The sequence below is a fragment of the Ursus arctos genome, unplaced genomic scaffold, assembly GCF_023065955.2.
Source record: "Ursus arctos isolate Adak ecotype North America unplaced genomic scaffold, UrsArc2.0 scaffold_7, whole genome shotgun sequence".
Taxonomy (NCBI): domain Eukaryota; kingdom Metazoa; phylum Chordata; class Mammalia; order Carnivora; family Ursidae; genus Ursus; species Ursus arctos.
Window position 1 is genome coordinate 36,278,284 of NW_026623089.1, and position 25,299 is coordinate 36,303,582.

The following is a 25,299-nucleotide window of genomic DNA, read 5'->3' on the forward strand; positions in this document are numbered from 1 at the left end:
GATGGATAGGGAGCCCCAGGCTCTGAAAAGGAGCTGCTGTTGGCACATTGTGCCCAAGACCACATTCGGCCCCTCTTCCACTATTACTGGAGGTAGGCCCCTGTAATCATAGCTAACAGCCAAGGGTTTTTGAACAATGATTTTTTTTAAGTATGCTCCACACCCAGCATGGAGCCAAACACAGGGCTTGAACTCAAGACCCTGAGATCAAGACCTGAGCTGAGGTCAAGAGTTGGATGCTTAACTGACTGAGCCTCCCAGGCGCCCCGAAGAATGATTTTTGAAACAAAAATCAGTAGCAATTAACTGAGAGTAGCCCAACCAACACTATGAAAGAGAGGCACCAAATTTCAATAAACAGAAAAGATAACACATCAGAATATGAATACAGAATGAAAACAACCTTAAGATAAATATGTCTTTAGGGAGAGAAAACATTAAATTCATAAGACCAGATTTGTTGCTAAAAAAGGTCAACATGGAAATTGTGAAAATCTAAAACTCACTAAATGGGCTGAATAGTGGAACAGTCACAGTTGAAACAAACTTGTAAACTAGAAGACAAGCCACCTGGACACACAAAGACCAAGAGATAATGTGAGGGAAAAATTGAGACATGAGGAATCACTCAAGAAGCCCCCAAAATTGTTAATAGGAGTTCCAGAAGGGAGAGAAAAGAAAGAACAGACAGTGGAGGAAATAGAAGAAAACTTCAAAGAGCTAAGGAAAGACAAGTCTGGCATTTGAGAACTTATCTACAAAGGAGTAAGAATCAGATTGGCATTTGTCTTTTTTTTTTTTTTTTTTTTGATGATATTGGTTAGAAGACAATAAAACAATATCTTGAATGTTGTGAGAGAAATAACTTTAATTCTGTAATTTATATTTGACTTATTTGAGGACAAAATAGATATTGTTGAATATTCAAGGACTCAGAGTTTACTTCTTATAGATCTCTTCAGCAGAATGTGAAATGAGCCCATTTGAAAGAAGACCTGAGAATAAAACAGTTGTCACCACCACCAAAACCCCAGGAAACTTTTGTTTAAAGAGTTGTTGATGAAACACATAGTAAAAAAGAAATGAATAGCAATTGGGGATTTAAAATTCAAACGGTGCACACAAATGTGTATTACCTAGCTCTGTCCCCTGAGAGGACCTAGAAGCAGTAATACCCCAAGAGTAACAAGCATACGCAGCTCCCAGATCTTAGTGCAGGGACAGGAAATCAAGGAGCCTGAAGCTCCAGAAAGTAAGGCAGTACTCAAAAAAACAAAAGGATGAGGGTGTGTCAAAGGGACACAGGAGCCTGAAAGAACTCCCAATGGCAAAGTTGGAACAATTTGAGCAACAAAATAAATAACATAGTACTGGATTGCAACCCCAAGCATAAAATAAATATCCATGAGTCCATACTGTTATAAATAAATTAGTGAGTGAATAAATAATAATAATAAATCAATGGATAGACAAACTGATTAGAATAACAGTAGATAAGGGAGAAGAGCTAAATCTTTGCTACAGAATTCCGAATAACTTATCTAGATACTTTCTTTTCCAGTAGGTGGAACTAGGTGACTCACTTCTAAAGAATTGAGTATGGAAAGAGAACTAACTTCTCAGTGCAGAGACCTGGCAGACACCACCTTAAGCCAAATAATGAAGGTTAACATTACCAGCGTTTTTATGCACCCCTGATTTAATATAGCAAGAAGGGCATTTCACTTCTGTGGCCTTCCTTCCAAAACCCTAATCATGAGAAACACTTCCAACAAACCCAGATTGAGGGGTATTGAGGGGTATTCCACAAAATACCCCACCAATACTCAAAAGTGTCAAGATCAAGGGTGCCTAGCTGGCTTAGTTGGAAAAGCATGCAACTCTTGATCTCAGGGTCGTGAGTTTGAGCCTCATGGTGGGTGTAGGTATTACTTAAAAAGTAATAATAAACTTAAAAGTGTCAGATCATCAAAAACAAGGAAGACTGAGAAATTATGACGGTTTCTCAGGAGACCAAGGAGACACAACAGGTAAATGCAGTGTGGTGTCTTGGACTGGATCCTGGAACAAAAAAAAAGGCATTAAAGGAAAAACTGGTAGAATCCAAATGAAGTCTAAAATTTAGTTAAGAGTGGGGCGCGTGGGTGGCTCAGTCAGTTAAGCGTCTGCCTTCGGCTAGGTCATGATCCCAGAGTCCTGGGATCAAGTCCCACATCAGGATCCTTGCTCAGCAAAGAGTCTGCTTCTCCCTCTGCCTCTCCCACATGGTCACTCTCTCTCTCAAATAAATAAATAAAATATTTAAAAATAAATAATAAATAAATAAAATTTAGTTAATAGTAATGTACTAGTGTTGGTTTCTTAGTTTTTATAAAGGTACTACAACAATGTAAGATAATAACATTTAGGGGAAGTTAAAACTAGGTGAGAAGTATGGGATCTCTCTACTACTTTGCAACTTTTCTGTAAAATTACTCCAAAATAAAAGGTTTATTTATAAAAAAAATTACTTGGTAAACAAAGTGCTGAATGGAGTCAACATGGGAGGGTGAAGAGGAATATAAAAGCATGCTAATATTCTTGTCTGGTTTGGAAGAATGTGGGAGAAGAATGATTTGAATGTGGGTTCATTGTAGATGTTACACATACACAAAAATAATTTTAAATACTTCCACTTCAAGTTGTAGTTTCACTACTTTGTAACCTTTGCAAGTTACCCTTTCTAAACTTCAATCTCCCCACTTAAAACAAGACAAAAGCTTGCTCTCCTTAATGTGTAATATTATCTCCTTGATATTGAAAGTAGACAGGAAATACACCGATAGGGAAAAAAAGGCTAAAAGATAGTTGGTAATAATTCACAGTAAACATATTTAAATAACCAACCTTACTAAGAATAAATTAAAACAGCAGTGCAATACTTTCTTTGCTGCTGTAAAATCAGTTCTTAAAACAGCCATGCAAGCGAGACTGGTGGGGTGGGAGTTCTCCTATCCAGGCTGGTGGTGTAGTAATGCAGGCAGGCTTCCTGGGTCAGGAGTTTTCAAACAGGTTCACCCCTCTGATCCAGTAATCTCCACTCCCAGGAGTCTCTCCTGAGGAAACAGACCCGTAGAGCAGCAATAGATACAATAATATTGACAACATTGGAAGCAAGCAAAACTCTAATAATAAAATAATGAATTATAGTACATATGATGGTGAATATGTAGCAAGAGGAAAATGTTCATGAAATGTAGATATATACAGCAGTGTAAATGTGGAGGTAAATATAAGGTTTAAAAAATGGGAAATTATATACGTGTATTTTCGATGCTATTTTAATGCTAATAATAGCTAATTTTTTTATCTACCCTTTTCTTTGTATAAGGTACTATTCTGTTTTTCATACATGTTAACTTATTTAATCCTCCTTACACCTCTGAGGTATGTGATATTATTACCCCTATTTTACAGATGAGGACACAGCCATATGGTAGTTTAGTGCCTGTCCAAATGCACAGCTGGCAAGGGTGGGGCCAGGAGCCAGGGCTGTGTGTCTCCACTCTTATCCACTGCACAAACTGCCTATGTTACCTTAATTCATCCAATAGGGTTCATTCTATGCCAGCCACTATTCACTGCTGGAATCCCCAGCACTTAGAACCGTATCGACATGGTTATTACTCAACAAGAATCTTTATTCTGATAGGAAGAAACAGAAGATAACGTCAATTAATAAATACCATGCAGATCATTAAAATAGGCTGAGTTGTGAAAAGTGATTAGGTGTTTCTGTGGTGTGTTTAGTCAGAAAGGCCTTTCTGGGATGAGGCTGTTGGAGAGGCCATCCAAATAACAGGAAAGACCCTGCTTCCTAGTGGCTGGGGAAAGGCAGTTCCAAGCAGAAGGAACAGCTAAATGGGTTTCCTAAGGTGGCTAGAACACAGTGGGCAACAGGGCACAAAGCTGGGCCAGTCATGTAGAGCTATAAGGAGTTTAAGTTTAGGCTAAGTGTGATAGAAAGCCTTGGGAGGGTTTTGATTCTGTGGAGAATGGATGGCATGTGGCTCCAGCTGCAGATAGCCAGTTAGGCTTTTGCAGTGCACCAGGAAGGTGACCGTGGCTTTGGTAAGGATGGTAATTGTGGAGAAAGTTTGGGGTATGATTTGGCTGACAGAACTTGCTGGTGGATTAGATGTGAGCAATGAAAGGAATGGTAGAAGGAGAGATCAGGGATTCAACCTGAGCATGGTAGATGTTTATGTTGTTTATTAGACCTCCACGGGAAGGTGTCAAGTTGCCACATGGATTTGTGAACCTGGCAGCCTGTGAGGGGCTGGGGGCTGGAGATGTAGGGTATGTGTGGATAGCTGCATCCCCCACGTGCTTAGAAGAGGGACAGATAAAAATGGAATAAAATATTAACAATCAGGGATTACAAACAGTGGAAATGTGTTGGTTTAAAAATCAAACAAAACCAATGACTCCTTTCCCCAAGTGTGATAATATTTGGAGATTTTTTTTAAAAAAGAAACTAAGTTATAAAGGAAGTCTTAATATTTGTAAAGTCAGAATTGTCTTGGGATAGAAATGTCAGAGTGAGTGTTTTGTTTTATTTGCACTGGGAGGGGAGTGTTTTGTTTTAATACTTTGCACCAGGATTATGTTTTGACTCAGGAGATAAGAATATTGGAACCTGGTTTTGCCACAGAAATTATGGCTCTATAAATTTATTTATTTCATTTGACAAATGTCTATTGAAAGCCTACCGTGTGCTTTGCATTGTTCTAGGTGTTCCGGATATAGCAGTGATCAAAATCAACAAAAAGTCCTGCCCTCCAGGAGCTTTACATTCTAGAAGGGAAAGAAGCCTTCTCCCACAAAAAAAAAAAAAAAAAAAAGGAAAATGCATACCTCACTTACTACCTCCAACTTAAGCTGAGTCCTCAGTGCTGCCTTGTTCTTCTATTTTCCAGCCAATTCTCCCATTACATACAGCAGCTTTTTTTTTTTAAGATTTTATTTATTTATTTGACAGACAGCCAGCGAGAGAGGGAACACAAGCAGGGGGAGTGGGAGAGAAAGAAGCAGGCTTCCAGCGGAGGAGCCTGATGTGGGGCTCGATCCCATAACACCGGGATCACGCCCTGAAGCCGAAGGCAGACGCCCAGTGACTGCGCTACCCGGGCGCCCCTACATACAGCAGCTTTTTCAGACTCTTCCCACTCCTCTCAAGATTTGCCTCCTCTACAGACCTGCATATTCCCTTCATTCCTGCTGCCTGCAGTAATTTCCATGTGGCTGCCTTACAGATCACTCACATTCGTTATGCTTAGAACCCAGCTTTGTATCGTTCAGCTCTGGGCCGGCCCTTTCCTCAGTGCTCCCACTCTTGGGGGATGGCACTACAACATACCCATTATTTAGGACCAGCAGCCTGCTGTCACCCTTGGTTGATCCTTCCCTCTCACCCCCAACCCCTGCCCATTCAGTCACTTCTGACTTCTACTAACTCTTTGTCCTCAATCTTTTTTTTTAACCCCCATGCAATTCTTTCTTTGTGAACATATCATGATAGTCTAAACCAGCAGCTTCCCATTCGCAGATTATAACTGTTGCCTCTTAACCAGCCTCTCAGCTTATATCTCTTGTCCCCTCCTCTATCTCTTCTCTCTACTCTAGCCAGAGTGATCTTTCAAAAATGTCATATAATCACGTTACTCCTTCTGCCCTGACTCTTCAGAGAATTTCCATTGCTATTAGAATAAGCCCAAAATATGTGACCAAGTATCCCGTTCTCTCTGATGTGGCCCCCTGGGTCCCTTAGACCAGGGGTCATCAGTCTATGACCTTCTGGCCAAAACAGCCTACTGCCTAGCATTCTATGGCCCATGAATGAAGGATGGTTGAAAAACATTTTCAAAATAAAATTATATGAAATACAAATTTTAGTAGCCATAAATAATTTGTTGGAACACAGCATGCTCATTTGATTACTTATTGTCTATGACAGCTTTCACACTATAGTGGCTAAATTAAATAGTTGTGACAGACTGTATGTTCTGCAGAGCCTAAAATATTTACTACCTATTCTTTTACAGAAGTTTGCTAAGCTCTGGCCTGCATTTGTGGGCACCTGTACTTCTGTCTCTAATGTGGTCCCACCATCCTTCACCCACAGTGCTCTTTCCAATCTCTAGGTCTTTGTACAACCTGTTCTTTTGTCTAGAACTTCCCCCAGCACATCTTTCACTTGACTAACTCCTGCTTATCTCTCAGATCCCAGTTCCAACTTCCATTTCTTAGGGGAGGCTGTCTTAGAACCTTGTACTTTGGATGAGGTAACTCTCTCTTTTCTGTCATCCTCCTCATGTCTCTCCTTACCCAACTCCAGCTCTATAGTCAGTCATTATCCACAGCCTCATTGCTATACTCACCTTCTTCCCTCACCCCATCTAGTGTTTTCTCTTAGAACCCCAGCCTGGTTAAGGCAACTGTTACCCAGGTCTCTGAGCAGTGGAATGGGGAGGGTAAGAAACACACAGCCCCACTATAGGGCCACTGCTTTAAAAACATGATCACAGGCCTCAGGGTTCCACAGCTGCCCTGACATCTGTGCTTGACCATAGTCTACCCGCTGTGCATCCTGCACGCCAGCCACACTGTCGTCCTTCTCATGCCTCGCAGCACCCCTCACCACTGGTCACTCTCCACATAAGTTTCAGACATTGCACTTCCTTATTCTCTCATGAGACCCATCAGCCTCTCTCCATTCCCAGTGGAGGAACTGCACAGGTCCCTTCGTAAGGCCAGTCTGTCATCCCTTGTGCCTAAACAAGCACTCCCCTTCAGCCATCCTTCATGCTCTCGTATCCTAACGTTATGCTTCTTCTAGATCATTTCCATATGCATACAAAAATACTGTAATACCAATTATCTTTTTAAAATGTTAATAGCCCTTTCTTTTCCACAGGACTTCATTCCTCTGCTCTTGCCCTTGTTTTCTCTGCTCTTGCCCTGCTCATTCCCTTCCTGCCTCATAGCCATCACACATGCTACCCTCTTTGCCCTTTAGATATCCCCTTTAGATATTTCACAGCTCGCTTCAGTATTTCATTAGGGTCCCTGCTCAAACATTATCTCCTCAGAGAAACCCCGTGTGGCCATTATATCCAAAATAGGCTTTCTCTCATGCTCTCCCCTTGTCCTACTACATTTTTCTTCCTGGCATATATTATCACCAGAGATATGTATTTATTTATTTGCGATTTTTCCATCAAAACAGAGGCTCTGTGATGGCAGAGACTTTGTCATCTCTATTCACTTCTTTGTCCCAGCTCTCAGTACTATGTCTGTTGGATTAAACCACTTGCTCAGTACATGAATAAAATAAGGTTTATCAGTCCTCAACTTTTACTTGTTTCTGGGGCTGTATATCATCGAAGCCCTCATTTTCTTTTTCTTTCTGTTTGGACTTCAGTGGTGACAGTTTCATTTTAAAGCCTGTTTCCCTTATGGTGGAAAAGGACTGTAGCAGTTCCAAGCTTCACATCTACACCCTACATCAGGAGTTGGCAAACTTATTCTGTAAAGAGCCACACCGAAAATATTTTGGCTTTGCGGGCCACATAGTTAAATCCCTATTGCAACTACTCAGCTATGCCACTGTACCATGAAGTACACATAGACAGTTTATAAACAAATGAGTGTGGCTGTATTCTAATAAAATTATTTTCAAAAACAGGCGGCAGGCCAGATTTAGCCTGGAGGCTGTAGTTTGCTGACTCCTGCCCTACACCATCCAAAAAAAGCTAGTGTCTTTTCTAGTAGCTCTCTCAGAGGAATGAAGCAACTTTGTTTTCCAGAGTTCCCAATAACCCTCCCCTTTTACCCTGCTGGCCTGAATTTTGTCTAAGTCCCGTTAGTGAATCAATTCCTGCAATAAGCGAGTGACACTGTGCCACTGGTATAGAGTAGTCATGATCCAGTCTAAAGCTGCAGGTGGAAGGAGCTTCCCTGAAGCTCATGAGCTACATGGGGCAGGTAATTAGCAGAGCAGAACTGTACACAGTCAGGTAAGGGGCAAGGGAATGAATGCTGGGTAGGCACCAAATAAGGTCTATGTAGAAGTAATTATAGTGTTTTATAGTATGTGTTTGTGCAACTCTTATTCTCCCAGAATGAATATAAGCTCCTTGAGCTCAGGCACCGTACTGTTTGATTATTAGTAACTTCTGCTTGTACCTTGTACAGGGCTTAAATTCAGTTAAATTGAATGTGACAAGAACCCTTTGCTGACAGTACTGTATTTTTGTTGGTTTTGTAAGGATTTAATCATGTGAATGCATGTGATCCGTTGTCAGTCACATAAATGACCAGGAAAATTATTATTTGGAAAGTATTTTAATTTTTTTCATTGTTGGTTGAAACTTCTTCTAGTTCTTAAGGGATTAAATTGAATTTATTTTTTTTAACTGAAGGTTCACAAAAAGGATTCTGGCTTTTGGCGAGATTTTGGGTTTGGAATGACTTGTCAGTATCGATCAGATTTCCTGACCATTGGTAAGTATACCTTACATTTAAGGAGAGGGCTGTACATACAACTGTAGTACCTTATGGCATTTTTCTCAAAGGTCTCAGAATCAAATGTTTTCCTATTAAATTATGAATGAGATTAGCTAAAAATAGGCATCTGGAGATGTGAAAGGCAAAGTAAGTTTATAATTAATGTGCCTACGTAGCAAAAATGAGATCATAAAAAAATAAAAGTAAAATAGAATATTTACTTGTTTCTTTAAAATCAAAACACGAGTTTTTAAAAACATCTGTTTGGCTTGTTACCAGTATTTGCAGTTGTTTTGAATACTGTTACGAAAGATCTCTACATAACTTTGGTTTTGTGCTCATGGATTATTACATCTGGAAGTAATGTTAGGTTATCTTGTCCAAGGGCTTTTGCATTTATTTATTTAGAGATGAAACCCCCTTTAATTGTCTATTGAACTGTTATGAAAATCCTAGTATTTAAAACAAATGAAAAGACAGCTGATCTTTCTAGCTGTGGTTGAAGTTAGAGTGGGGGACTTGGAGTCACTGGCTTATTCATCCACTCCTCGAAGCCAAAATGACCCTGAAGAATCCGGTCTAAGCCTCCTGCCCCACTCTAGCTTCAGCCTTACCCAGCAAAAAATACATTGTCAGAGTACAGTTTAAGAAAGCAGGCTGAAACCTGATTCTGTGTCTCCTGATCAGTCGGTGGCTACATTTCCACAGCATATAAGAATATATTTTATATATTTATAATAGCTTGTGTGTATGTGTGTATACACACACATATACATACACACATATCTATATATACATATGTATATATTTGTATATATTTTTTATATTTTATAGTAGAATATGTTATGTGTACTTTTTAGGTCCATCTTATATTCATTTTTTATAATCAGCTATTTATTTTGGAAATTCCTGCACTTTGTCTTTTTATCACTGTAACATTTGAATCATGGAAACAGCAAATAGGAATAAAAGGACTATTAAGTGAAACTAATGTCCTTTCCCCTGATTTCTGGCTTAATAAAACAGCAAGGATACATCACTGCTTTCTAACCTGTGTTATTTCTCACTGCTCCTTTCTCATTATTTTCTCCTCATACTCCTATTTGGTATGTGTTGGTATAGCTAATGGTGTCCCACATTTCTCTGAGACTCTTCCATTTTTCATTATTTTTTTCTCTCTGTTCTTTGGATTGCATAATCTCAATTGATCTGTCTTCAAGTTTGCTGATTCTTTGTTAGTTCAGATCTACTATTGAACTACTCTAATGAAGTTTTCATTTGTGTTATCCTTTTTAACTCCAGAATTTCCATTTGGTTCTTTTTATATATAGTTTCTGTCTCTTCATTAATATTCTCTATTTGATGAGACATTGTCATCTTGCCTCTGTTACGTCTTTAAGCGTGATTTAATTCTTTGAACATATTTATAATGATTTTGAAATTTTTGTAAAAACCGACATCTGGGCCCTCTCACAAACAGTTTCTGTTGCCTACTTTTTCTGGTCGCACTTTTCTATTTCTTTACATGCCTCATAATTTCTTTCTTGAAAACTAGACATTTCAGGTGATGTATTGTGGCAAGTCTGGATATTGATTCCCCCCTGACTCCAGGACTTGTTTTTTTGTTCTGTTTTTTGCTTGTTTGTTTTGACTTGGCTTTACTCTTTTAGTAAATTTTATCTCCCCATTCCCCAGCAATATGAAGCCTCTCATGTCATTTCTTAGGGCATGTGCACAGTCACTCTGGGATAACATGGATTTAGTAGGGCTCTCTTTAAAATTAAAAAAAAAAATTTATTTGAGAGAAAGAGAGCAGAAGGAGGGACAGAGAGAAAGGGAGAAGCAGACTCCCTGCTGAGTGTGGGGTCCAACTCCGGGATTGATCCCAGGACCCCAGGATCACAACCTGAGCTGAAGTCAGGTGCTAAACTGACTGAGCCACCCAGGCGCCTCTGGTGGGGTTGTCTTTTACTGTCTCTGTGCCTCTGTTGGTAACACTCCCACCTGTTAGGCTCCACTCATTGCTCTCTTGTTTTTGACAATGCTCTGGGGCATAAATTGCTTCATAGTCTGACCCAATTATATTGAACCCTTTTGCAAGGTAGTTCTTGAGGCACATCTTTGAGTTTTATTCAGACCTCAGGAGGGTTCTTCTTATCTCTTTCCCTGTTTCTCTCCGGCCTACATTTTAGCTTACTGCTCTAATGGAGCTATCAGCCGTCTCTTAATTGCTTACCACCAAAATCTCCATTATTTTCAAGAGCCCCCTTAGGCTTGAACTTCTGTACACTATTTCAAATAAAGTCAGTTCCTTCGGGAAGAGCTTTGAAGCAGTTTGTTCTTATGCACTGCCTCCTCCCCTGGGAAAAGTCACTGAGCCACCTCTGGAGCTGGGGGTGGAAACGGTGGCACACTTCTCTCAGAGTGACACCCCTGTGTTATGAGTAGGACATGGGGTGGAGGGTCAGGGGTCCCAGTCCCTTCTGGGGTGTATCCTCTACCTTATGACTATGGGCTAGATGAGAAAGGGAGCCCCTGGCCTCTCAGCAGCACTTGTTTGGAATTTGGCCTCTTTTCACTTTGGAGCTTCTGTTCCTTTCTCTCTTTCCTCTCCTTCTGATATTCCCATTACACATATGTTATACCTTTTGTATACGGTTCTTAGAAATTCTGTTCTGATCTGACTTCTCCCCACCCCACCCCACCCCCGCCCAAGTCCTCTTTGTTTCTGCCTTTTCAGTTTTGGAAGTTTCTATTGACATGTCCTCAAGCTCAGAGATTCTTTCCTCAGCCAATACAAAGGCATTTTTTCTTCGTTACGTTGTTTATCTTTAGCATTTCGTTTTTATTCTTTCTTAGAATCTGTCACTCCCTGCTTACATTACCCATCTGTTCTTGCTTATTGTCTACTTTTTCTGTTAGAGCCCTTAGCAGATCAATTATAGTTGTTTTAAATTCCCAAGCTGATAATTTCAATACCCCTGCCATATCTAACTCTGGTTCTGATGCTTGCTCTGTGTCTTCAATCTGTTTTTTGTCTTTTAGCATGCCTCATTTTTTTCTTTATAGCTGAGTATGATGTATTGGGCAAAGGAAACCGCAGCTCACAGGCCTTTAAGAATAGGTGATGAGGTGTGGGGAAAGAGGAAGCATTCTATAGTCCTGTGATTAGGTGTCAGTCCTTTAATGAGATTATGTATCAAGACCCTTAACTTCACAAGTGTTTCTCAGACATTGCCCCCAACCTTAGGTGGGAAAGAATGGCTAGAGCGGGTTGGAGTTGGGTATGTCCTTCTCCCAGGTAAGTTTGACTCTAGTAAAATAGTTTCTCCTGAAGGCAAGCCTTGTTAAGAGGAATGAAGTGCTCTGTCGTGTTTCAGAATGATTACGTTCCCACTGCCCCTGCTGAAAGCACTAGAGGATTTTGCTCCACTATTCACAGTGAGAACCTGCTAGAGCTCCTAAAGGTAAAACTCACACAAATGTAGGGACCCTCCTATGACTACCCCCCCACCAGAGTTTTCAACTCTCAGACTTGGTCCCCTGAGCCTGTAGCCATTCATCATCTATAGTTCAGATTTTTTTTCCCTACCCCAGTATGGTTTCCCTGGAGATTTCTACTGGTGGGTTTCTGTTCTAATAGTTGTAATTCTGTTTTACCTGCCTGTCTCTTCAATTTGGAGGTGGCAGTTTGCTCTGTGACCTTATTTCTCTGAGGGATCTGAGAAGATTTATTTTTCAGTTTCTTCAGTTTTACTTGTTGTTAGGATGTTATGACTTCAAAGCTCTGTATATGCTGGACCAGAAACTGGAAGTCCCCCATTTATTTTAAGTATCTACACCATCTCTAATATTTGAAGAGCTTATATCTACAAAGAAGAAAAACCAGTATGTTTTAGACATAGTGTTTAGTAAAGCTTGTGACTATTTAAGGTAATACTTTTCAGAGATCTCAGGATTATTGTCATCCTGTGAGTATGAAACTAAGTGGCATATAATTATTTGACAGAAGACATAATTTGGAAACCTAGTTCTTAATTGAAGAATTAATTTGTTCTCAGTTTTTTAAAATCTTGGTAATTTTTCAACAAATTCCCAATGGTTTGTGTTCTCTATGCTTCTTTAGAAAGTTTGTTGTTCAGCCTAAGTCAATTTGAAAATAGTCTCAACTCTATCTCCCATTTCATGTGTTCACCCAGTCCAGTTAGCTGTTTGCCCCATCACTCCATCAGAATTGTTCTAGTAGGTAAGGTTACAAGTGACATTTATGTTGCCAGGTCTACTTGTTTTTTTGTGGTTTGTTTGTTTTTTTCAAGTTCTTTATTGAGCAGCACATGCTTGACCATTTCTTCCTGAAGACACTTTTTTCACTTGACTACTCTGATTAGCTCATTCTCTGGAATTTTCTCCATTCTCTGGGGCCATTTTTCAATCTCTTGCTGATTTATCTTTCTCTGCATGTTTAACCTGTAGATACTGGTATTGCTTTGCATTTAGATCTGGGCCCAATTTTCTTTCTAAACTCCTTCAGTAATTTCATCCATTCCTGTGGCTTTAAATCACGTGTGTGCACATTCTCAAATATAGTTGTTCAGCCTAGCCATTTCTTCTGTTTTGTCCTCTGGAAAGTTGTCTGGGACCCAGAAAAACTTGTACCTCCAAGGATAACTATATTAATTACAATATTAATAGTAGTGAAATTATGGGTGATTTATATTTCCTTTTCCTTTGACTTTCTCTAGATTTTTCTGTATAACTTAGACATTTACAAAGCATTCTCAAATATTTAATCTCATTTTGATACTCCCAACAACAGGCTTGAGCTCCTAGATGTCAGCTCCTAACTGGACTTCCAGACCAGGATGTCACTCCTCTATATCAGGTGTCTTTAGGCTGTCCGGTGCCATCTCATTTGAGCAGAGCATCTTAATTCTTATCAGGGTTGACTGTGCTCTGGCTGTCAGGCATTTACCTATACTGTCAATTTTCATCCTGCAGGTGGATTTGACATGGAAGTAAAAGGTTGGGGTGGAGAAGATGTTCATCTTTATCGAAAATATTTACATGGTGACCTGATTGTGATTCGGACTCCGGTTCCTGGTCTTTTCCACCTTTGGCATGAGAAACGCTGTGCTGATGAATTGACTCCTGAGCAGTACCGTATGTGCATCCAGTCCAAAGCCATGAATGAGGCCTCTCATTCGCACCTGGGAATGCTGGTCTTCAGGGAGGAGATAGAGACGCATCTTCACAAACAAGCATACAGGACAAATAGCGAAGCTGTTGGTTAACGTAATCATTGGCACATTAGTCTGAACCACAAACCAGCACTATTTATTTAGCCTTAATTCCAATTCCAGATGCAGTGCCTCTTTCAGAGAAGACATGCTTATCTTTTGTGTTCTTTCTGACATTACTTTACTTTAGCAGTTTAACTTGATATGAGAAGAAAAATCAAGTGTTTCAGTGCAAAGCCTGTTTTGTGGAAATACCATACTATGGAATCTCTGACAAATCGAAATCTGGTGTTTGCCCTCAGAGTAGTTTTGAGTTTCTACCCTACACCCATGTTCTAATGCGCCCTGGTTGCATCTGGGTTGAGGGATGGCATGTGTTGTGCTCATGGTAGGTCAGGAGCATCCAGTTCCTGCCGAGATGAAAGAGTGTTATGGATGCAGTGTGTAGACAAGGGTTCTTCACCTGCTGACTACTGAGTCAACCTGCTTTTAAATTGAGATCTTTAGTCAGTTGCTTGAAGAATTCTTTTTCACTGAAGCAGAGGATGACTAAATGACACATCTGAAATTCACAATCAAAAAATCAGAAATAAAAACCCCTTAAACTGAATGTTGCTTAGCTCCCTGAATGTTTTTAAATAAATGGATGATAGTAGAAAATACTTAGCTTAGAATCTATGACTTGATTAAAACTATAATGTGTTGTTATCGTTATCAGGATTAGTAGTCAAAGTTGCTGTAGGTTGTTTTAAACAAACAAACATAGAAATGTCTTTAATAGAACATTTAATTATGTTGGAGTACAGGGCAGTAGTGATATCTGGGGACATCAGTTTACATGAGCCAGGGTGCTGTCATGTCAGGGCCTTCCTGTAGTGATTCGGAATAGATGAACATAGCATGGCGTTGCGTGTTTTTTGCTTTGCATTGTCTTATTTAGCATGGATCCATATGTATTTATTATCCTTTTTTTTCTAATATGTTAATATATGCCACATCTCTGTTTATAACATTGTGATACTTCGAGTTGACAGAGTTTCACTGAAAGGAGAAAAAACAATTTAATGAGGTATACCATAAAATTACACCAATTTGAGAAAAGAGGTGGAGGAAAAGGTGGTCTGAATAGAAATCTGAATTACAAAGTATTTTAGAGAAATATATTGTTTGCAGATAGAATAATATTTTAATTGAGGTATAAATTATATTAATGAGACAAGATGAATAAGAAGTTATATTCAGATAGGACTGTACTATGTTATTTATCACACATGGATCTTTTACCATAGGGTCCGTTGCTAGATCCAGAAATTGGAAATATGGTTGAACCTTTGGCCTTTAAAAGGGACCTATATTCTATGCTATTTGTATATAAACCCCTGAAAATTCACAGAAGAAAAATCATTACTCTTTTTACTCAGTAAATCATATCATCTGAAATATAAATCCCAAATTTCTTGGTGCTACATGAATGCATTTTACAGTAACTCTTAATGAATTATTCTTACAAGTTTTAAGTTGGGTAGCATTTAGGCTTTTTTAACATGTGTAAAATGTTCTCTGCAGAATTATTCAGGCCAATATCTCCTTTTATATACAGTTATTTATTATGAAGACCAGTGAGTTTAGGTATTTAAAGTGAGAGAACCTAATTATTTGCAAAGGTAAGTTGCAGCTTGTTTTTTTGGCAGAATCAAATGACTTCCCCTTAATGAGCTTTTAATTTAAAGATGGAAGCTAAGCAATGGAAACAGTACATACTGTGTTTTTGACATTAAACGGTACCAATAAAGTATTTTATTACCAAAAGTTAAATGAAAATGTGATAAATGGATTTCTTTCTGTTGCAAAATACCATAAATACAAAAAAGTATATAACATATAATTGTGTACTTTAAAGAATAATAAAGCAAACAGCTACACCGATTAAGTGCACCAGCTACCCAGATTAAGATAAGATAACGCTATCATTGAAAGGCCTTGGCATGCCCCTTCTCGATCACACACCCTCACTCCATAACAGTAACCATTCGGATTTCTGTAATAAGTTTTCATTTGTTGTTTTTAGTTTTCTCAACTGTGTATGTACCTCTACCCAAAAGACTCTTTAGTTTTGCCCATTTCTGAATTTATATGCATATATATATATATATATATATATATATATATATATATATATTCTCTAACTTTCATTCAGTTTTGTATTTTTGCGGTTCATTCATGTTAGTCTCAAAATTAATTTTTATTACTAACTAGTATTCCAATGTATGAATATAACTAATATTCAGTAATTCTATTTTTTATAGATATTTGGGTTCGTAGTTTTTTGTTGTCTGCTTTTGCTATCAGAAGCAGGATATTCATGAATACTGCTTTACATGTCTCTTAAAAGTGTACAAAAATTTCTCTAGGAGTAATGATGCTGAGTCATCGGTTGTTTGTACATTCAGTTTCCTTTCTAAAGTGGACCATCTCTTTTACTGTGAGAGAGTTCATTTTGCATCCTTGGCAACACTTAATTTTGTTAGGTTTATTAATTCTTGCTAATGTAATAGGCCTTAGGTATGAATTATAGTTAGTTTGCTTTTCAGTCCTCTTGCCCATTATTATCAGTTCTTAGGAATTCTTCACATATTCTGGATACCAATTCTTGTTGGTTAAGTATCATTTCCTAGGACGTGGCTTGTCATTTCCCATTCTTGGTTGTACTTTTTCATTATAAAAATTAACTCTATTGTGACTAATTTTTTTCCTTTATGTATTCAACTTTTTATTATTGATTTATGACCTCATATTAAGAAAAGATAACTTAAAGCTATGGTTCTGTATTGTCTTCTGAATACTTCATATATAGCTTGGGCTTTTCCTAGTTAGGTCTTTAACCTAACTGGAAGAGATTTTTATGTATGATGTGAGGTGAGGATTGCATTATACTTTTTACCAGCGTCGCCTTACAGTATAGTCCATATTTTACCTGCAGAACCACTCTCATCCATCAAATTTCCAAATGCACAGGCCTGGTTCTGGGTTGTCATCTGTTCAATTAGGCTTTCTGTCTGTCCATCACCATACCATTATATCATGGTCTAAATTACTATAACTTTATACAAGTCAGTATCTCTGAGAGCTAGTCCACTTGCCTTATTCTTAAAGATTGTCATGGTTCTTTGTAGCCCTGGTACTTTGACATAAATTTTTGAATAAGCTAGTTAAATTTCACAAAGTTTTCATGAATTTGATTGGAATCTCATCAAATCTATAAGATCACTTTGGGGAAAATTTACATCTTTATGATACAGTCTTCCAGTCCTTGAACATGACATGTTTATTGAGGTCTTTATTGTCTTTCGATTAAATTTTACTCTTTTTCACAGAGTGGCCTTACATGTATTATTTTATACATTTTTCCTAGATACTTTGCATTTTATATACCATTATAACTATCTTTCATTTTTTTTTGTATTGTCTGTTGCTGGTATTTAGAAGTCCAGTTGCTTTCGTGTTCAGCAGCCTTGCCAAAATGCTTTTAATTCTAGTAATGTATTTCTAGTTTCTTTTGTATTTTTTCTGTTATGCAATCATATATCTATGAGTAGTGAAAATTTTGTTTCTTTCCCATTTTTATATCTTTATTTTTCTTGTCTTACTGTGCTTATTGGGATTTATTGTGCAGTGTTAACTGGAATTGATAATAGTGGACTTCCTGCCCATGTTTCTGATTTCAAGGGGAATACTCTCCATGTTTCATCATGGAGGTGTGGTATTTGCTGGAGGTGTTTTTACAAATACCCTTTATCAAGTTAACAATTATTTGATATTTCTAGGTGAGTTTTTATCATGCTTTAAGAGCATTTATCAAATACTTTTACTGTATCTATTGAGATGATATTTTTTTTCCATTTTTGATATGTTAAATTGAGTTAATCAGTTTTCTGAAGTACCCTTGCATTCGTAGGGTAAATTCCAATCTTTCCTGATGTATTATCCTTATCATACACTGCTAGATGCACGCGTGCACGCACACACACTTCATTTGCATATCTGTGTATATATTTCTGTGGGGGGGGTGGGTGTGTATATGTGTATATATTTCAGGTGTTTTTCATCAGTGTTCATGAGTAAGAATGCCCCTTCTCATGTTTGTTGGGCTTTTTTATTAAGATTATGCTAGCCTGTAAAGTAAGTTACAGGTGTTCTTTCTTACTCTATTTCTGAAGAAGTTTCTAAAGAAGTGGAATTACTTCTTCCTTGAATATTTGGCAGAACTACCTGAAAGCCACCTGACCATGAAGTTTTCAATATGGGAAGATTTCTGATCACTGGTTCAAATATTTAATGATTATAGAACTATTCAGATTTTCTATTTCTTTTAAAGTAAGTTTTTGGGTGCCTGGGTAGTACAGTTGGTAAGCGTCTGACTCTTGGTTTCACTCAGGTCATGATCTCAGGGTCTTAAGATTGAGCCCAGCATTAGCCTGTGTGCTCAGCATGGAGTCTGCTTGAGATTCTCCCTCCCTCTCCCTCCGCCCCTCCTGCTTATGCTTGCTTGCTTTCGCTCTCTCTTTCTGAAAGAAATAAATCTTTTCTTTAAAAGGTCAGTTTTGACTGAGTAATTATTAGGTAAGGTGCAATCTTCTAGGAATTTATAATGATAAATTTGAAAATTTAGATGAAATATGCAAAGTTGTTACAATATCCCCTTATTATCTCTGTAATATGTATAGGATCTATAGTGACAGCCTTTCGTTCATTCCTGGTATTGTTTATTTGTGCCTTTTGTTTTTTCTCGATTAACCTTGTCAGAGGCTGGACAATTTTTTCAGTCCTTCAAATAACTGATTCCTACCAGCCACATGTGAGGGATCCAGTTGTGTCACATTGTCCCAACACAGTATTTTCAGTGTTTTCAATTTAGACTCTTGAATCTCTGTTGAGTGTGTACAGTTCTCTCATTTTGGTTTTATTAGCTTAGTTTATCACTAGGGAAATGATATTAATTATCTTTTCATATGCTTATTGGCCATTTGAGTATCTTTTGTGAAATGCCTAGTAAAATTTTTTACCTTTTTTTAATTGCCCTTTTTTTAAGACTGTATTTATTTATTTGACAGAGAGAGCACAAGCAGAGGGAGAGGGAGAAGCAGGCTCCCTGCTGAGCAGAGAGCCCGATGGAGGGCTCCATCCCAGAACCCTGGGATCATGACCTGAGCTGAAGGCAGACACTTAACTGACTGAGCCACCCAGGCACCCCTTAATTGCCTTTTTTTTAAATTGGCTGGTAGGAGTTACTTCAGTATTCTGGATATGAGTCTTTTGTCAGATTTATGTATTGCAAATATCTTCTCCTAGGCAGGAGACTATTCATTCTCTTAATGGTATCTGTTAATAAACAAAAGCTCTTAGTTTTAATAATGTCCATTTTATCATTTTCTTTTATGGCTAGTGATTTGGTGTGGCAATTTAAGAAACCTTTGTCTAAAGTAACTTTGACAAAGAAAACTTTGTCCAAAGTAAAGAAGAAATTTTCATATTTTCTTTTACATGCTTTATTAAGATTGCCTATAACTTACTTTTCTCATCTTTGTTGAGCCTTTCTAACTTAGATCTATGATGCATCTGGAAATAATTTTTGTATATAGTGTATGATTCAACCTTTAGAATTTCTTTTAGTGAAGGTCTGCTGATAGCAAACTCCATTTGGTTTGTAAGTATCTTAATCTCATTTTAAAAATATTTTTTGAAGGGTATAGAATTCTAGGTTGGGAAATTTTTTTTTTTTTTTTTTTTTAGCACTTTGAGGTTATTCTGCTGTCTTCTGGCTTCAGTTATTTCCTTTGTGAAGTAAGCTATCAGCTTAATAGTTGGTACTCCTTTGAAAGATTTAATCAGCCTTTTTTCCTCGTTGCCTTCAGGCTCTCCTCTTTATTTCTGTTCTGTGTCACTATGATATGTTTGTGTGCTGGGGTTTTGGTTTTTTTTTTTTTTTTTTTTTATCCTGCTTGAGATTCTTTGGGCTCCTTGGGTTATTCTTGTCTTTTATCAATTCTGAAAGATTTTCAGCTACTATATTTTGATTGTCTCTATCATTCTCTCTTTCTTTCAAAAGCTCTAATAACATGTTAGACCTATTGTGTCCACCATGCCCTTTATGTTTCTTAACCCATTTCATATTTTCCAGTCTTTTCTCTCTGTGTTAAATTCTGGTAATTTCTTCAGAATTATGACCAAACGGATTTGGGGAAGAACCTCTATTTGGTTCTTCAAGAAATGAAAATGAATTTTAAAAATCCAACAGGCGGATTAAACAAACACAGCTAAGGAGAGACTTTTTAAACTAGAATCTCAGAATGTTTGCTTCTACTGGCTAACTTAGTGATAGTACCCGTCCATAGTTCAGAGCCATGTTAAACTAGATTTTCAGCTTAACATTTTTTTGACCAGTGTGATGTTTGCTGCAAAACTTAACAAAATCCACTGACTTGTGGTCCACTGACCTGTGGTTACATTTTATCAGTGGTGAGTTTTCCCAACCTCCATTCAGTACCAAGGTTCAAAACAGGCAGTTTCTTTTAACCCCTTTCGTGGGACTGGGGGAGAAGCATTTTATTTCAAGTTCACTGTTTTGGTGATAGGAGTGGTTTTGGGGGATGTCAGCTTTATGGGCTGGGGTCTCCTATTTGACCCCTCTTCTTGAACAGGCCCTGCACTTTCTTCTCCATCCCCATGTGGACTTGAAAATGGAAATTCATAATCCTTGCCCTCCTCCGGGCAAAAGCTGCCTTCATAGTTTCCTTTACCTCTCTGGGTTTTTGCTTGGATATTTAAATTTTGATATTTGCGTAACTTTAGCAGTTGATTTCAGCAGGCAAGCACATACTTAGTCTAGTGCTGCCAGAAATAGGTCCATAACTTTCTTATATATATATTCTTTTTAAGATTTTATTTTTAATCTCTATACCCACTGTGGGGCTCAAAACCACAATCCCAAGACCAAGAGTCACATGCTCCACCAACTGAGCCAACTAGGTGCCCAGTTTTCTTTTATTCTTGACAAGACTGTTTCCTCAACATTGTTGCTGAAGATCCATACCTAAGAGTTTAAGGTATGTTGCAATAGATATTTGGGGAGGGGGGATGGCAGCCCTTTACCTTCCTCACAGTATCATGACTTCCTTTCTGGGAATAAAAATAGAAATTGTTTTGGTATGATCTAAGGTTACTAGCCTATATGTGGGTAGTAAGTTTTTTCATCTAGAAAGTAGTTTTGAATCCCAAATTTGTGGGAACTTTTTCCCATATATGTTTATATACTGATTAAACACGTAAGTGACTCTTTAGTAATGTTAGAATATATTTGTATTTACCAGGACTTCAGTTGTTCCTTTGAGAATATCAGTTATAATTCTTTGTTTCACTTTTCCCAGGAGATTCTGCTTTCTGCCAGAGAAGTGGGGTTCAGTTTCATCAGAGGTGCCCCTCCTAGTACTCAGCTACCACTGACTGCTTCTGATGAACCAGGTACTGCACGTTCTGCCATGTATCTTTATAACAACCCCGTGTGACAGAGAGTATTGTAATTTCATTTTAATCATAAGAAAATGGAGGCTTTAAAGGGTAAACAACTTTTCCCAGGATACCCAGCTAGGAATAGGAAACTAGGACTCAAATCCAAATAATTTAACTTCTGATTCCTTGCTCTTACGCTTATCCTGTCTTGCCTCCCTGGGGAAATGACATATACTTTATGTACAGGTGTAGTGGGTATGTATTTCACAAATAACCTTTGTTTTGTCACGGAAGTCTCTATCACCTTAGGAGAGAGCTTTAGCTTATTTCCTGTCACAGCTGATATTGTGACAGATTTTTGTTCCTGAAATGTCTGTGCGAAGTGAAAGGTAGCATTCAGTCATCATATGATAGCATTAGGAGCTGCACACCATGCTAGTCGCTGGCCACACAGCTATACAAGTGGCTCCTACATGGAAAGCCAAGAGTGATGGGTGAGACAGATGCCAATGGTGTGATGTGAGAGAACGGGTAGGGCCCACAGGAGCACGGAGCACCGCTCACCAGGGAAACTGTAAGGAGGTTCAGTGCGCCTATGAAGCACAGTGCCCCCGGGAAAAGGGCTGTACCTGGAGTGGCGGGCTGTGAGGCTCAGCAGGAGAGCATCCCAAATGTGCTAGACTCCCCACCCCCACGTTTCCCCTTTAGTGAGCCTGCAGTGGGGCTGTAAGAAAGTTCGAGCAAGTTTTCGGCACTGCTGACACTGCTGTCAAAGGGGCACAACTTGAGAAGCACTGCCTTGGAGGGACTACTCCGTGGGTGAAGGAGAGCACCAGAGCTAGCCAGCTGAGCTCACCACCCACTCCCAGCTCAAGCTCCATGGCCAAGGTACACACCAGATGATGGGCTGCCCCTTCTTCAGCTGAGGTAGGTAGAAACTTTCAAAAATAACTTTACCAGAAAATTAAGAATTCCACTGAATTATAAAGACCTAAAAAATGTTGTCATTTACCCAAAATTCACTTAGGCATCCTCATAGGTGTCTCATTTGCTCCACAAACACCTAAGCAGCTATTATGTGCCGTCCACTCCACAAGCCACTGGAAGGGCAGCAGGTGACAAAGCTCCACCGGCCTGGCCTTCTGTCCAATACTGTGGCCACTAGCTATTTACACCTAAATAAAATTAGAAATTCCATTGCTCAGTTGCATTTTCACATTTCACATTTCAGTGCTCAGTACCTATATGTAACCAGCAGCAGTGCAGATACAGAGCACTCCAGCACAACGGTTTTCTGTCGGGCAGTGCTGGTCCAATGGGCAGAACAGACACCGAACGTATTTAAAAATGTGCTGAGTTAGCTCTAAGGGAGCCGGGTGAGGTTCGTTGAGCTGTAGAGGAGATCTCATGCAGCCTGGGCGTTGTTGACAGAGTGGCAGTGGGACAGGCTGGAAAGGAACAGGTAAGAGTTTGCCTTCCATTCTAGTGTCTCAGTTCTTTTCCTTCAATTCCACAAACTCATGTGTGCCTTTCAACAAATCCCTCTCTTTAGTGCTCTTGAATGTGACTTATCACAACAGAAAGAGCACCGTCTAGAACTGCATTCTGCAACCTGTTCTGCAGAGAGATGTCAGGAGGTGTCCCCCAACTTCCCCTGCCCCAGGAGAGACCCACAGTGCCCAGGACACTGACGGTTCTGATCGGTCTTGCAGTAAAGGAGCCTTTACAATCTTATTGAGGTTAGATTTGCCCAACTTACAGGGCCATGTGATACAATGAGCTTGTGATAGTTCTGGATCTAAGTTTGAGGAAAGCAGACTAGAGCGTGTCTCTTGTACGCTTTGTCGTGTCGTGCATTATTTATTTGAAAAGCCCTTTGTCAGAACGTGTTGTGTAGATGAGAGTTCCTTGCTCATTTGAAAGGCTGTGGAGGACCTAGACATCCCCACACCTCCTGCCAGCAGCCAAGCCATCGGGCCTCGCCAGCTACGCGCAGAGAGCAGGCAGGCAAGGGGAGCAACATGTTCTTTTATTGATGCAAGTAGGTCCAGTCACACCAACAACTGCCATCCTGCATTATGGTACAACTTTGTACTCAGAGTTCATCTCAAAATACCAAAACATCATAGGGTGTGTATCAAATTGGGAAAATAAAGTAGCAAACATAGACACTGTATCAGGTGGGTACTAGAACTGATGACCCAGTGGAGTGCACATTGACATGAAAGCTCCTTAACACAAGACGGAAAGTGTTCTAACATTGTATTCCAAATATAGAGTCTCAAGTTTTTAGCCTTTCTTTGTCTCAAATACATAAACAAAGCAATATGTACTATCAAGATACAGTATGTACTATCTAGAATGTCTGAAAAGTGCGAAAACACTGTGACAATACAGTGTAAATATTCTTGCTGCACGCAGGGCTGAGGGCGCCATCAGCAGTGGATCGCGGAGCACCCCCCTTCCTGAGGCCTCACCTCCACATCTCCAGGCTCTCCTAGGAGCTTTGGGAATTAGCAGCTAACTGCCCCGTCCTCACTCAGGCATCTCAGCTGCAGGCGCCCGTGGGAGGAAGCCAGGCATGCGGAGAGCAACAAGGGTGCGTAGCTCCAGCTCGGCTTATGCAGAATGAAAGTCCCACTGTGAGGGGGAGAGAGTCAGAGCAGATAGCCCACCTCTGGCTTTTGAGGGACCAGGACTTGCCGTCCCACAGCCAGAAAGACACAAAATGGAGTGTACTCCTCAATTTGGGTGTGAAAAATACCTCCAAATGCCGGGCAGTTTTATGGGAGTGTGCTCCAGCAGTCTGGTCTGGCTAATTTTCTGTTTCAGATTCCCTTAGGGGAGCCCCCGACCTAGAGGAATGGAGGGAACCAGCCCACTAGAATACCAGTTTGTGAGTTGCTTCTTTTCACTTTGTACTGGAGCTTGAAGAACTGCTTTAAATGTCCCCATCCTCAGGTATACTTTGTATTCTCTTCATTACAGCTCAGTGTACCTGTTACAGCCTGGAAAACAGACAATCCCACCACACCCTCCCCCCTATTTTAGATTCTCTTTTCCTAAAATGTAGTTGAACAATTTGTCAGACATATTCCAACAGAAAATATGCTGCCAGGTATCCCCCTGCCCCTCCCCAACCCCCTAAATCCCTGATAAAGGAAAATGAAAAATGTAAACTTTGGAAAGCCTGTACTCAAGGTTTGCTTCTAGAAGTATGCAAATGAGGCCCCTTGGCCAGCCAAGCCCTTCTTGCTGGAACCTCTCTGGCCTAGGCTTTGAGGGCAGGTGCCTTGTGGCCCAGGGCAGAGCTTTCCTGGCGTTTCCCCGGCGGCACTGGCTGCCTGAGGGCTAAAAGAACGGAGCGGGAGACCGGCCCTCCAGTCCTCTCTAAGGCACTAACCCCGACATCAGAGACACTGGCTGGAAGGGCGTCCAAGCAGGCAGGGCTCACATTGGTTTTGGTTGGGTTTTTTTTTTTTTAATATTTTTTCATAAGATGTTAATAAAAGTAGAAAATAAAAATCTACATTTCATTAGAATAAGATGTTATCATGGATGCCATCTCCCATGATACTCTTTCCCCACCCCTCCCCAAAGCAGGGCCCTGCCCTGTTATTTAAAATAAACGACAGAAAAAAAAACTTTGTAAGTGCCAAAGGTTGATGCATGAAATAATTACTTTTTTTTTTCATAAAAGTTATATACAAAATGGACCCCAACCAGTGAGGCCTCCTCATCTCAACCCTTATCAATCAAGATTAAAACTCAGTGCATGTGTGTGCTTCATCCAGCGTCTGCAGGCTGCATCCGTGCCTTCAGGCTCTGTTAAGGAGAGTGGTCCTAGAGGTAGGCAGGGCACAAGGAAATGGTCAGGTGGTTGGCAGGCCACAGTACTGGGGAGGGCCTGGATTCTAAGAACCGGCCATCCGGGGAAGCGTCAAGGACACTCAGACCCAAGTCCTCAGCCTCCCACCTACTGGCAGCCTGTGTGGAGTTACCCTGGCTG

The 25,299-nt window shown here is 39.6% G+C and overlaps 2 protein-coding genes across 4 annotated transcripts in view; one reads left to right on the plus strand and one right to left on the minus strand.

The window, feature by feature from the left end:
• The window catches only part of CSGALNACT2 (chondroitin sulfate N-acetylgalactosaminyltransferase 2), a 41,325-nt gene extending 25,726 nt beyond the window's left edge, over positions 1 to 15,599 (plus strand). For all 3 annotated transcript variants that reach the window (XM_026481597.4, XM_026481599.4, XM_048218965.2), the window contains 2 exons: positions 8,463 to 8,544; positions 13,546 to 15,599. In XM_026481597.4, the coding sequence (XP_026337382.1) occupies positions 8,463 to 8,544; positions 13,546 to 13,838 (375 nt within the window). In that variant the 3' untranslated portion in view covers positions 13,839 to 15,599. The remainder of the gene's footprint in view (positions 1 to 8,462; positions 8,545 to 13,545) is intronic.
• A 7,703-nt stretch (positions 15,600 to 23,302) lies between these two features.
• RASGEF1A (RasGEF domain family member 1A) overlaps positions 23,303 to 25,299 on the minus strand; it is a 30,756-nt gene continuing 28,759 nt past the window's right edge. The window contains exon 13 of the mRNA XM_026481605.4: positions 23,303 to 25,133. Coding sequence (XP_026337390.3) covers positions 25,109 to 25,133 — 25 coding nt within the window. The 3' untranslated portion in view covers positions 23,303 to 25,108. The remainder of the gene's footprint in view (positions 25,134 to 25,299) is intronic.